The following is a 12,014-nucleotide window of genomic DNA, read 5'->3' on the forward strand; positions in this document are numbered from 1 at the left end:
GGCTGGGTTCCCAGAGGGTACTGCAGGCTAGGCCTGAGGGGGATGGCAGGATGGCAGTGGTGAGGAGTTTCCAGCACTTCCATGCCTTGTGCTAAAGCTGATCCCTTCATGATCCCAGGCCTTGACACATTTACTATCAGAACAAGGCCCCGTGTGGGAGTGATGCCCATTCTCATTCCTGCTCTGGCTGACTGGCTTTGCTGGGTCCATAGGGCCTTTCTGTTCCCCTCTGACCAGAAGATTGATGTGGAGCACTGGGCAGAAAACACAGAGTTCAACCCCAGTGAGCTGCACCAGATGAGAGTTCAGGACAACCAGCTCTTCAGTGTTTCCCCAAAGTCAGGAAGACTCTTCCCAGGACAGGAGCAAACAGTGCTGCTCTCGCACAGGTGACAGTTCATGCCCCCCTCTCTTGGGCCTTCCCTTCCACAGGGGTCAGTGCGTACCTGCCAGGATCCTCCCATGCCTCAGTGCTGGAACCATTCCCATCACACGGGGCCTCCCCAGCAGGGCCCCAGAGAAATCCCTCTGACTTTGTCCCCTTTTTTCTGACCCCAATGTGGTCTTTACCGGAATCATGTCAATATCTTTTAAAACTGGATTGGCCAAGGGATTCGGGAATGTGCTGTCTGGACCAACCCTGTGCCAGCCGGACAGAGTGGGGAATGGAGAGATGGCTGGATAGCTCCTTTCCAGAGCCAGTTTGTGTGGTTTTATCTATTAGTAGTTTTTAAAAATCAGGCTGGGCCTAGAGACCGGCTGTGTCAGCGACAGTGACTCCATATAGAAAAATTAACCAGCTTTTACTTGGGGTCTAATCCTGATTGTCTCTAACTCTTCTGGACTTCAGGAACTCCAGGGCTCAGGCCTGTAATTTGGTGCGTGTCTATATGAAATACAATTGTGCCCCTCCCTGTGTCAATGGCCGTTATGCTACAGTGATTCTCTTTAGCAGGGAAATGAATTGTCTCCTTCACTGTGTGATCCTTGATTCTGTCACTCCAGGCACAGGGTTAGATTTTTAATGTTTTCCTCTCTCGCTGACCCTGGTGTTTTTTCTTGCCCTGCTAGACATGATTTCATCGGCACTGATTGGCTCCCGGTCCTGCTGAAGGTCTCCCATGGCCGTGAGATTCTGGTAAGATAGCAGGCATTGCTTGCCACGCAGCTAGCAGGCCAGTACGTTCCAGGGGCTGAATTCACCCGGAGGCACTTTATGCAGGAGCCGCAAAGCATTCAATAAAGGTGGCCTTCCTGTGGAGTCAGCACCGAACCAGTACCTTAGCCTGGGGCGCTGTGATGGAGGTGCCTTCTTGTGGATGAGGCATGAAACCCAGATTCAGACAGCTTGTGGTCCCATAGATTAGGGACCATTAAATCATCTAGTCTGACCACCTGCATGGCACAGGCCATTGACATTCACCCAGTTACACCAGGATTGAGCCCAAGAACTTGTTCGATTATTACAGCTTCCAGCAAGGCTCCAGTCTGGAGCTGACGACATCAAGAGAAGGAGAATCCAACCCTTCCCGTGGGAGTTGGTTCCAATGGTTAATCACCCTCTGTTAAAAATTGTGCTTTATTTGTAATTGGACTTTGTCTGGCTTCCACTTCCAGCCATTGGCTCTTGTTCTGCCTCTCTCTGATTACAGAGACTACAGGCCCTTTAGTACCTAGTGTTTTCTCCCCACGTGGATACTATACACTCTACTTCAGTCACCCCTCAATCTTCCTTTTGAGAAACTAGACGGACTGAGCTCCTTGAGTCTCCCTCCAGGGCGTTTCTCCAGCCCTTGAATCGTTTTTGTGGCTCTTTTCTGCACCATCTCCAGGTTTTCAACATCCTCTTTAAAATGCGCACCCCAGAACTGGATGCACTATTCCAGTGTCTGTCTCACCAGTGCTGTGTACAGACGTAAAATCACCTCGCTACTTCACTCCCTATTCCCCTAGTTGTACACCCAAGGGTCGCATTAACCCTCTTTGCCATATCATGTTCAGTTGCTTTCCCACTGTGAGCCCTAAACCCTTGTCAGGGTCCCTGCTTTCCAGGATCCAGTCCCCCATTCTGTAGGTGTGGCCTGCAGTCCTTGTTCCTAGATGTGTCACCTTGCAGTTGGCTATAATGAAATGCAAGTGATCCAGCTCGCTCTGTAGGACAGCCCTGCCCTCCTCGTTACTGCCATTCCACCAACGTTTGTGTCATCTGCAAATGTTAGCAGCAGCAATTTTATATTTACATCCAGATCATGGATGAAAATGTTGACTAGCATCAGGCCTAGAACCGCTCCCTGCTGGACCCATAGAAACACCGCTATTTGATGAGGATTCCCCACTGATGACTATTTTTGGAGACCTGTGAGTTAGCCAGTTCTCAATGCATTTAAAATGTACTTTGTTGGACAAGACCAATTTTCCATAAACCACGTTGGCTGGCATTAATTCTGTTCCTGCCCTTTATCAATTCAACCCTGTAGAGCCAACGTCCTGCAACCTGAACCCACTGGCGTTCTCCTTGGGGGGGGGGGGGGGGGTCTGTGATTCTGCCCGACGTAGTGTTACATTGTACAGCTAATGCAGAGCAGCCCCATTCTTAGACGGCTCCGCTGGCTCCACACTCATTTCAGGAGCCAGCTCAAAACGGCCTTTCAGGTTTTTCAGTCGTCCACATGCTTACCCACCCTGTGGTATCTCATGGGCCTTGTTTCTCTGCTTGCTTCCAGACTCCCTTTCCTAGTCTCACACTGGCCTCCTCTCTGCCACTCCACACATTTGGTGCAAGAGTCTTCACCTCTGCAGTTCATGCCCTCTCTCTGGTATATTTACCCTCCCTTCATCGCTCCTCCTCATCAACACTGTCTCACTTCAAATCCCTCTGAGATGGGCCTTCTCCTAAAGCACCAGCTGCTCTGAGCTCCAGCATGTGATCGGCAGGATCTCCCACAGCTTCTGAGGTGTGGAGGCAGCTATTCCCCCAGTGCCAGCAGGTAGTACATTCTGTCCTGTCTGTGCAAAGGTGGGGACAGCAGCCACGTGCCTTCAGCTGCCAGTTCCTTTCTCCCCACCCATGATTGAGGAGCTGCCACTCATTCTCCCTGCCTTGCCGATCACTAAAGCAGCTCAGAGCTGCTCCTGTTTTGCATTTTTCTCTGAGGGTTTCCTCGGGATTGGAACTAATTTCTCTCTCTCAGTTCGAGCCAAAGTCACCTTGTGCTCTGCCCGGCACGGCTCAGACCCCTCTGAGCCTTCCTGTCTGTCTCTGAGATTTCCTCTGAGAGCTTTGTGTTCACATCACGTTTTATTTTCCGTTCCTTTCTTTTAGGGCTATCGTCAGCTGGAAATCCAGCCTGTTGAACAAATTGTTCAAACAGTGGCTTAACTGTACCTTTCCCTGAAACCCTTGGATGGGCTCCCTGTGCGATGCCGGCTTGGCACACTCCAGAGAGGGGCCGGCAGCTTTCTGCCAGCCAGCCAGCGAGGGATTAGGCCTAGAGCTCCAGAGGCTCATAGAATCATAGAATATCAGGGTTGGAAGGGACCTCAGGAGGTATCTAGTCCAACCCCCTGCTCAAAGCAGGACCAATTCCCAACTAAAACATCCCAGCCAGGGCTTTGTCAAGCCGGGCCTTAAAAACCTCTAAGGAAGGAGACTCCACCACCTCCCTAGGTAACGCGTTCCAGTGCTTCACCACCCTCCTAGTGAAATAGTGTTTCCTAATATCCAACCTAAACCTCCCCCACTGCAACATGGCCCTGCCTTGCCCAGTAGAGACTCTGGTGGCTTAAGACCAGTGGCCACCACCCTGCCCCAGAATGAGGAGCAGAGGAGAGTGAGAATGGAACGATGCTGAAGGAGTCTTGTAGGAGCTGCCGCAGCCAATACACAGAGAGCTGCGCCGGCCCCTGTGCTCAAGGAGACCTGGACCAATGGAGGGGCAAATGCAGCATCAGTGCACTGAAGGGAACGCCTCCCCCCAGTGCACTCACAAGTGTCGTACGGGCTACGGAGCACCCGTGTGTCAAGGGTGCTGATATGCTGCATCAGAAAGGAGCTGCCCGTGCCCCACGCTTTCCCTCTCCTGCAGTGATACATTGTGGGGTGAGAGAGAGAAGGGGAAAAGGAAGAGGTATTGAAGAGACCCCTCCACATGCCCATGGCATGTGGAGGATGCCAGACAGGAGCTGAAGCATGACATAGAATCGTAGGACTGGAAGGGACCCCGAGAGGTCATCTAGGCCAGTCCCCTGCACTCAAGGCAGGATTAAGTATTATCTAGAAGACCATCCCTGTCAGGTATTTGTCTAACCTGCTCTTAAAAATCTCCAATGATAGAGATTCCACAACCTCCCTAGGCAATTTACTCCAGTGCTTAACCATCCCGACAGGAAGTTTTTCCTAATATCCAACCTAAACCGCCCTTGCTGCAATTTAAGCCCATTGCTTCTTGTCCTGTCCTCAGAGGCAGGGGTCGGCACTACCATGTTGCGCGATGGACACTTGACAAAATTACCGTACTTAGTGACGGACATTGGGGGGGGTTATGTCATTCAACGTTTCTTGAAAAATTACCATGGACCTCAACATTTTTACCATGAACACGTTGTGACCCCTGCTCAGAGGTTAAGAAGAACAATTTTTCTCCCTCCTCCTTGTAACAACCTTTTATGTACTTGAAAACTGTTATCATGTCCCTGCTCAGTCTTCTCTTCTCCAGATTGAAAAAATTGGGTTTGTTTAATCTTCCCTCAGAGGTCATGTTTTCTAGACCTTTCATCATTTTTTTTGCTCTTCTCTGGACTTTCTCCAATTTGCCCACATCTTTCCTGAATGTGGCACCCAGAACTGGACACAATACTCCAGTTGAGGCCTAATCAGAGCGGAGTAGAGCGGAAGAATTACTGCTTGTGTCTTGCTTACAACACACCTTTCAATATGGCTCCTCCCCTCTCAAGAGGAACAGGAGTGGTGCAGAAGATTGCTCTCTGCCTGCACTCATGGGAAGAGACACATGCCTGGGAATTCATTGAGGCTTGGAGCCATTTGGAGAATCCATTGTAGCCTCAAGGGAAACAGCTGCGTTAGTATTTGTCCCAAGAGCCCAAGGGCTGAACCTGGGATATCTCAGATGGCATCAGTAAGCAGCTCTGGGGTGGGAGTCGTCGCCATCTGTGTGCTTCCAGACTGGAGAGCAGACTGCCTGCGGGCCGGGGTCTGTATGATGATGTTAGGGGCATGTGGGCCCAACCCAAGGCATGGATTTTCTTTGTCCATCTTTGAGCCCCAAGCACAGCTTGGTGCTGATCACTAGCGAGCCAGGCGGGAAAGGATCAAGACGATGGATCTGTTCCCACCTCTCTCTTCCTCCCCTGGCACTGCCCCTCTTCATAAGTGACCTTTTTCATCTGGAGTGAGGTCTCTTATGGGGCCTTCACTCCCTCCCCTCCCACTGGGATGCAGGCTAATGGTCTAAAGTGACTTGTTCTGGCTTTGAGGTGACTCTAGGTTTGTGGGGGTTTTGAGGGAAATCACATTGATTCCTGCAGGAAACTTTTTGCAGGAAAAAATCCCCAGCTCTGGGAACCTGCATGCCCCACTCTTCCAGAGAGGTGGTAGCTTTTGGCATGGGAAACCCTTTGCCTGGTCACTCTCCATTATCTAAAACACTGCAGCTCTGACTTCTCTGTCGGAGCACAGTGGCGCATCAGGAGAGTGGGTTGGGCAGAATTTGCCGCCATCAGTGGTTTTAAAAGGAAGCCCACTGCAGATGTTGAGCCATAGAGCCTGGTTCCCAGAGCTCAGATCAGAGAGGGTGCTCGATCACTTCCACTGAAGGGCAGGATCCTGGGGGGGATCCCCACTGGCGTGTGGAATCCACAGGGTGGACCCGCAAATGCTTCAAGCTTTCAAAGCTTATTAACTGGTCATTACATATGGTTACCTGGAGTTGGCATTCTCTGAGCAAGCTCTGCTCCTGTGTGGGTGTCTGCTGTCTCTGGGCTCTGCATGCTTAGACCAGGGCCGCCCGGGGGGGGGGGGGCAAATGGGGCAATTTGCCCCAGGCCACGGGCCCCACAGGGGCCCCGTGAGCCCTGTCCGAGAATCCCTTTCCTGACCCGGCGGCGGTCCGGGTCTTCGGCGGCATTTCGGCGGCGGGGGGCCCTTCAGTGCTGCTGAAGACGTGGAGCGACTGAAGGGCCCCACGCCGCCGAAATGCTGCCGCTGCCGCTGCCGCCGCCGACTCGGAGCGCCGCCCGGTGAGTACAAGCTCCCCCGCTTTGCCCCAGGCCCCCTGAATCCTCTGGGCGGCCCTGGCTTAGACAGACAGTAATCATTGCGGGCAGACTTCCAGCGCCTACCGAGTCCATCAGGAAAGTATTGATCTCAGCAAGCCTGAGCCTGTTGGTCTCTTTCTCTAAGTTCCATCCTGCTACTTTGGTTGTCAGTTATATGGAGACAACCGCCTGTAGGTAACATCCCCTGCGTCCAGGGGAACAGGTGTCTCACCTTGGGGATCAGAGTCCTGTGAAAGCAGAGCCCGCTGGATAAAGTCAGCAGGCCTGGCTCCCTGAGTCAAGCTCAGGGAATGGAATCTCCCACTCTCATCAGAGTGCAGGGTTCGGGGACTGTCTCATGCCTACGCACTCTTGCTTGTCTTTCTCGATTGTGAACTGTATGGAGCAGGAACTGTCTTCCCTTGTATTTATGCAGAGCCTGGCACAATGGAGCTCTGATCCTTGGGGTGCTAAGTATTTGTACGGTGCTTTGAGACGATAAATACTGGTATTGTGCCTTGGGAATCCGTTACTGCCTGTTTGTCTAGTCCTGTTCTCTTCTTGTATCAGGCTCAGCTTCCTGATCAGGGTGAGGAGGTACTTTAGAGGTACCACCAGCATCTTGTCTGCTTGGCTCTTGTTTAACTACTGAACTACATCAGCATCTCCTGTGGATTTCTGACAACCCAGGAATTCTGTGGCTCATCACAGCTCCTGTCTCCCCCTTGCTTTAGTAGTTCTCCCATCTGGGCTCTTAAAACAGTTTCACATTTGGCTCAACCATTTCGCTGTGGAGTTCTGAGGCCTCCAAGCTTCTTGTGAACCCTGCCTACATCCTGTCCAACAGCTGTATCTGGGGCTTCCTCGGCAGTCTCCACCCTCAACGCTGCCGTCACGCTCTAGATCAAACAGCTTTGGGTTTCTCCGGTGCGCTCCAATGGGGAATTATAGCCTGCAGTTCCCTGCCCCGTGTGGCTTGAGGTCTGCTCTCTCAGGGGCTCCGTAGAGCTAGTGAGAGGAGGACACCCAGTCTCTGGGGTTCCTTCCTGCTGCATTGCAGAGGGGACACTGTTGATATCTCCACTGGTTTGCCACTTCACATTTATGCTTGGCGGTTCCTGTGGCAGCTTCTAGGCGCCCAAGCTTTAGAGACCGAGCGTGAGGGCCTTTGACTGAGAACTGGAGGAAGGGCAATCACTTACAGCCCTTCCGTGATAAGGTGGGTACCATCTCCTGGTACAGGGGATAAAGTGCCAAAGCTCTGTCAGGCTGGGAGTGGGCGGGGGTGGGGATTGGTGCAATTCAAACCTTCCGAGAGGAAGAATGTACAGGTCAGTAATATTTACCTCCCTTGCTTATGCCTCTTAGCTCCTGTCTGCCTCTCCTGTTATTACTGATTTAGTTCTGTAACTGTGATAGCGTGATGTTCTCTTCCTGGAGAGAATTACTGGTTCTTTTCCCTTGCCTGCACCGTAGCTGGATTTCATTGGCGTGACGGTGGAGCGGGAGCAGCGGTACGTTCACTTTACCTCCACTAAGCATGTGTTCACCCCCATCGCCATCGGCAGCTCCAGCCCTCCCAAACAGGTGAGCGGCCACGACTCACACCTACCAGCAGGCAGAGCAAAATAGCTAGAATGCCAGCCCGTGCTGGGGAGGGAAGGAAGCAGTGGCACGTGTTAGCTGTGGAATAGCCTCTCAAGGGAAGTCGTGAGGCCCCAGCACATGGGTGGTTTGAGACTGGAACTAGCCAAAGCCCTGGAGATGGCTGTAGGGCTGGTTCTGCATTGGGGAGGCGGGCGGGAGGTCACCGTCTCTGAACTCTGGTTCCCATCTCCAAAGAGCTGACTGGACTGATTGTCCCATAAGATGCGAGCTTATATTGTTGATTCCCGCAGCCTGCTGCCACTGGACCTGAGTAAAACTGCGTTCGGTGGGCAGTTTGAGGGGGTCAACAAGCATGCGGACAAGGGGGACCCAGTGGATATAGTGTATTTAGATTTTCAGAAAGCCTTTGACAAGGTCCCTCACCAAAGGCTCTTAAGCAAAATAAGCAGTCATGGGATAAGAGGGAAGGTTCCCTCATGGATTGGTAACTGGTTAAAAGATAGGAAACAAGGGTAGGAATAAATGGTCAGTTTTCAGAATGGAGAGAGGTAAATAGTGGTGTCCCCCAGGGGTCTGTACTGGGCCCAGTCCTATTCAGTATATTCATAAACGATCTGGAAAAAGGGGTAAACAGTGAGGTGGCAAAATTTGCAGATGATACAAAACTGCTCAAGATAGTTCAGTCCCAGGCAGACGCGAAGAGCTACAAAAGGATCTCACAAAACTGGGTGACTGGGCAACCAAATGGCAGATGAAATTTAATGTTGATAAATGCAAAGTAATGGACATTGGAAAACATAATCCTAACTATACATACAAAATGATGGGTCTAAATTAGCTGTTTCCACTCAAGAAAGAGATCTTGGAGTCACTGTGGATAGTTTTCTGAAAACATCCACTCAATGTGCAGCGGCAGTCAACAAAGCGAACAGAATGTTGGGAATCATCAAGAAAGGGATAAATAATAAAACATAAAATATCACATTGCCTCTATATAAATCCATGGTACGCCCACACTTGAATACTGCATGCAGATGTGATCGCCCCATCTCAAAAAAGATATATTGGAATTGGAAAAGGTTCAGAAAAGGGCAACAAAAATGATTAAGGGTATAGAACGGCTTCCGTGTGAGGAGAGATTAATAAGACTGGGACTTTTCAGCTTGGAAAAGAGATGACTAAGCGGGGATGTGATAGAGGTCTATACAATCATGACTGGTATAGAGAAAGTAAATAAGAAAGTGTTATTTACTCCTTCTCATAATACAAGAAAAAAGGGCCACCAAATGAAATTAATAGGTAGCAGGTTTAAAACAAACACAAGAAAGTATTTTTTCACACAGTCACTGTCAACCTCTGGAACTCCTTGCCAGAGGGTGTTGTGAAGGCCAAGACTATAACGGGGTTCAAAAGGGAGCTAGATAGATTCATGGAGGATAGGTCCATCAATGGCTATTAGCCAGAATGGGCAGGAATGGTGTCTCTAGCCTGTTTGCCAGAAGCTGGGATTGGGTGACAGGGGATGGATCATTTGATGATAACCTGTCTGTTCATTCCCTTTGGGGGACCTGCCATTGGGCGCTGTCAGAGGACAGGATACTGGGCTGGATGGACCTTTGGTCTGCCCCAGTCTGGCCGTTCTCATGTTCTTATATAGTGTGTGGGAGGCGCTGTAGCAGAAAGAGTGTCTGTAGGTGTGGTGATAGATGTTGGCTTTGTGTGGTCACCTACCAGACCCTCTGTTATAAATTCTGGCGTTATGGGGTCTCCTCCCTCTGAACCTCTGTTCTATTAAATGCCCTGACTTATGAACTTCATTAATCCTCATCTGAGGCCTGAGGGCTGTTGCTAACTAGTTTAACTTCAGCGTGGTCCAGTGAGCGCCGCACCCCTCTTCTGTTACCTGCAGATCTATGAGCTGTACAACGGGGGCTCCATGGCTGTGGCTTATGAGATTCAGCTGGACTCTGTGATGAAAATCCAGGAGGAGAATTTCCAGCACCCTGTGTTTGTCTGTCTGAATCCCAGGGGGGAGATCCTTCCCGGCATGACAAGCCACATCGAGTGGGTCTTCTCGCCACTGGAAGCCAGAACATACTCTGTAAGATGCTCCTCAGCATAAACGAGTGATAGTGTCAAGTACTTTCCCTGGGGCGGCTGAGTAGGCCAAGCTCCTGCAGCCCTCTCTGTTCACATCAGAACTTGGCTTGTAGGATTTGATTTAAATCATTTGTCCTCGGGAAACATTGATTTCACTTGGCACACTGACATTGACAAAAAACCATCTGTTGGTTACAGAGGGCAAGCACAGCCTCTGCTGGACTTAGCGCCTGCGGGGGCCTGGTGTCACTCCTGGTACTTGTACTGTTCAGCTGCCCTCTGCAGCCCCGTTCTCATGACCCTGCTCACTCACTGCTGCAGGAGCCGTTCAGCAATGGGTGGTGTGCCCCACAGCCAGGAGCTTGTCCTCATCCTCGTGCTCCTGGCCCGGGGTCTCTGCTCTGCCTCGCCAGAACCTTAGCTTGCAGGGATCTAGTGTCACTGGCCCCGTGGCCAGACAGGGAGCCCCCTGCAGCCCCACCATGAAACTGGGGGGCGAGGAAACAGGGTGAGAACAGAGAGAGCCTAAATACTAGAGACTTTGGGTCTGAGTGGTGTAAAGGGGCCTTGGTGCAAAGGAGAATCAGGCCCTTGAAGTTGCAACACATCCATAATTGGCTGTAGGATCAGACTGGGAAGTCTTTCAAAAGTAGTTACTCCAAGGAGGCATCTGTTGTACAGTCCTGTTCTGTAACCCACATACCCAGCAGGCAGCTAGCATCCCCGCCCTTAGTGGGTCTTGGGGGGACGTGGCTAGTCAGTGTTGCACAGGTCACTTACTCCAAATGAGGAGGCTGCAGTCCTGCTCCATTAGCAAAGACATTGCTTTGTATGGGGGTCCCTCAAAATGCAGCCCTGAATTTATCCCTGTTGCCCTTTCTGTGGCAGGTGGATGTTCCCATCCACATCTTGGAGGGAGATTCGGCTCTGATCACCTTCCAGGGAATAGGCTACGATCCACATATTATGGGAGAGACTGCCCAGTTCGACCAAGTCTTGTCTCCTTCAGTGACTCCAGGTTCTTCCAAACTAACAGTGCCCGGGCAGGTAAGCACCAGGCGCGATATTACCATAGCCACAGCATGATAAAGGCAGTCATTCCAGAAGTGCATGAAAAGGTTTGAAATTGGCGGGGGGCCTCTTTTCTAGAGGCTCTGATTGCATGGGGAGCTCCTTGGCCTGATATTGGACAAGCCAGATTCCTGCCCACGGTAGCTGTTGTCCTGAAAGACTATTTACTCGCAATTCCATCTCCAGTGGCACCCGAATCAAGATGGTTGCTGGGGTGTTGTCATGTGACCATCGCGTTATTGAAGATTAAAGCTAACTAACAGTCACCTTTAGTGAGTACAGCAGCTTTTCCTTGGTCATTTATTCATTAAAGGAAAGCTCTGCTCCTTTCACTCCTGGGCCAGCCTTGCACACCCATGTGCTAACAGCAGTACACTGGGCATCACTTGATCCGGACACAGACAGCAGGGTGGCTACTTAAACAGGGCAACTAATAACTTGTTCACAGTGAAAAGTGTAGTGGGACTTGGTTGCTGGCTGCCTGGCCCAGCTGAGAGCTGGCTGCCAGAGCCCAGATCCAGCGGTGTAACACAAGTTGAGAGGATTCAGTGTGATCACTTATGGTGGAGACGCTCTAAGCTGGCGGGAGAGAGCTCTCCTGTTGGCTTAATAATGCTGCAAGAGGCGGCAGCTATGTCAGCGGGAGAAGCTCTTTTGCTGAGAGACCGCTGTCTACACCAGCACTTGGGTCACGTCACTCAGGGGGTGGATTCTTCACACCCCTGCGTGATGTAAGTTAGACCGACATAACCTGTAGTCTAGACAAGGTCTTAGTAAGAGCGGAGCAGACTTCCCGTAAGGAAGATCGCACTCTTGTGGAAAGCAAACGGGACAATTTACAATGTGCTCTAGAATGCCATGCATGTCAGTGTCCCTAGAGGGGTCTGAAATTTGGAACCTTCTCTAACTCTTCAGTGTAATTAATTAGTGTTTGCAGCACCTTGCGCCAGGCTGAGTTATGG

General features: G+C 51.0%; 1 protein-coding gene across 1 annotated transcript in view; it reads left to right on the forward strand.

Annotated features, from left to right (window-relative positions):
* Positions 1-12,014, forward strand: part of CFAP65 (cilia and flagella associated protein 65) — a 35,613-nt gene that overhangs the window by 13,367 nt on the left and 10,232 nt on the right. Inside the window, exons 16-20 of the mRNA XM_029910496.1 lie at positions 213-389; positions 1,072-1,138; positions 7,750-7,860; positions 9,791-9,982; positions 10,870-11,028. Of these exons, the coding sequence (XP_029766356.1) occupies positions 213-389; positions 1,072-1,138; positions 7,750-7,860; positions 9,791-9,982; positions 10,870-11,028 (706 nt within the window). The remainder of the gene's footprint in view (positions 1-212; positions 390-1,071; positions 1,139-7,749; positions 7,861-9,790; positions 9,983-10,869; positions 11,029-12,014) is intronic.

The sequence above is a fragment of the Terrapene carolina genome, unplaced genomic scaffold, assembly GCF_002925995.2.
Source record: "Terrapene carolina triunguis isolate 2854851 unplaced genomic scaffold, T_m_triunguis-2.0 Scaffold62, whole genome shotgun sequence".
Lineage (NCBI taxonomy): Eukaryota > Metazoa > Chordata > Testudines > Emydidae > Terrapene > Terrapene triunguis.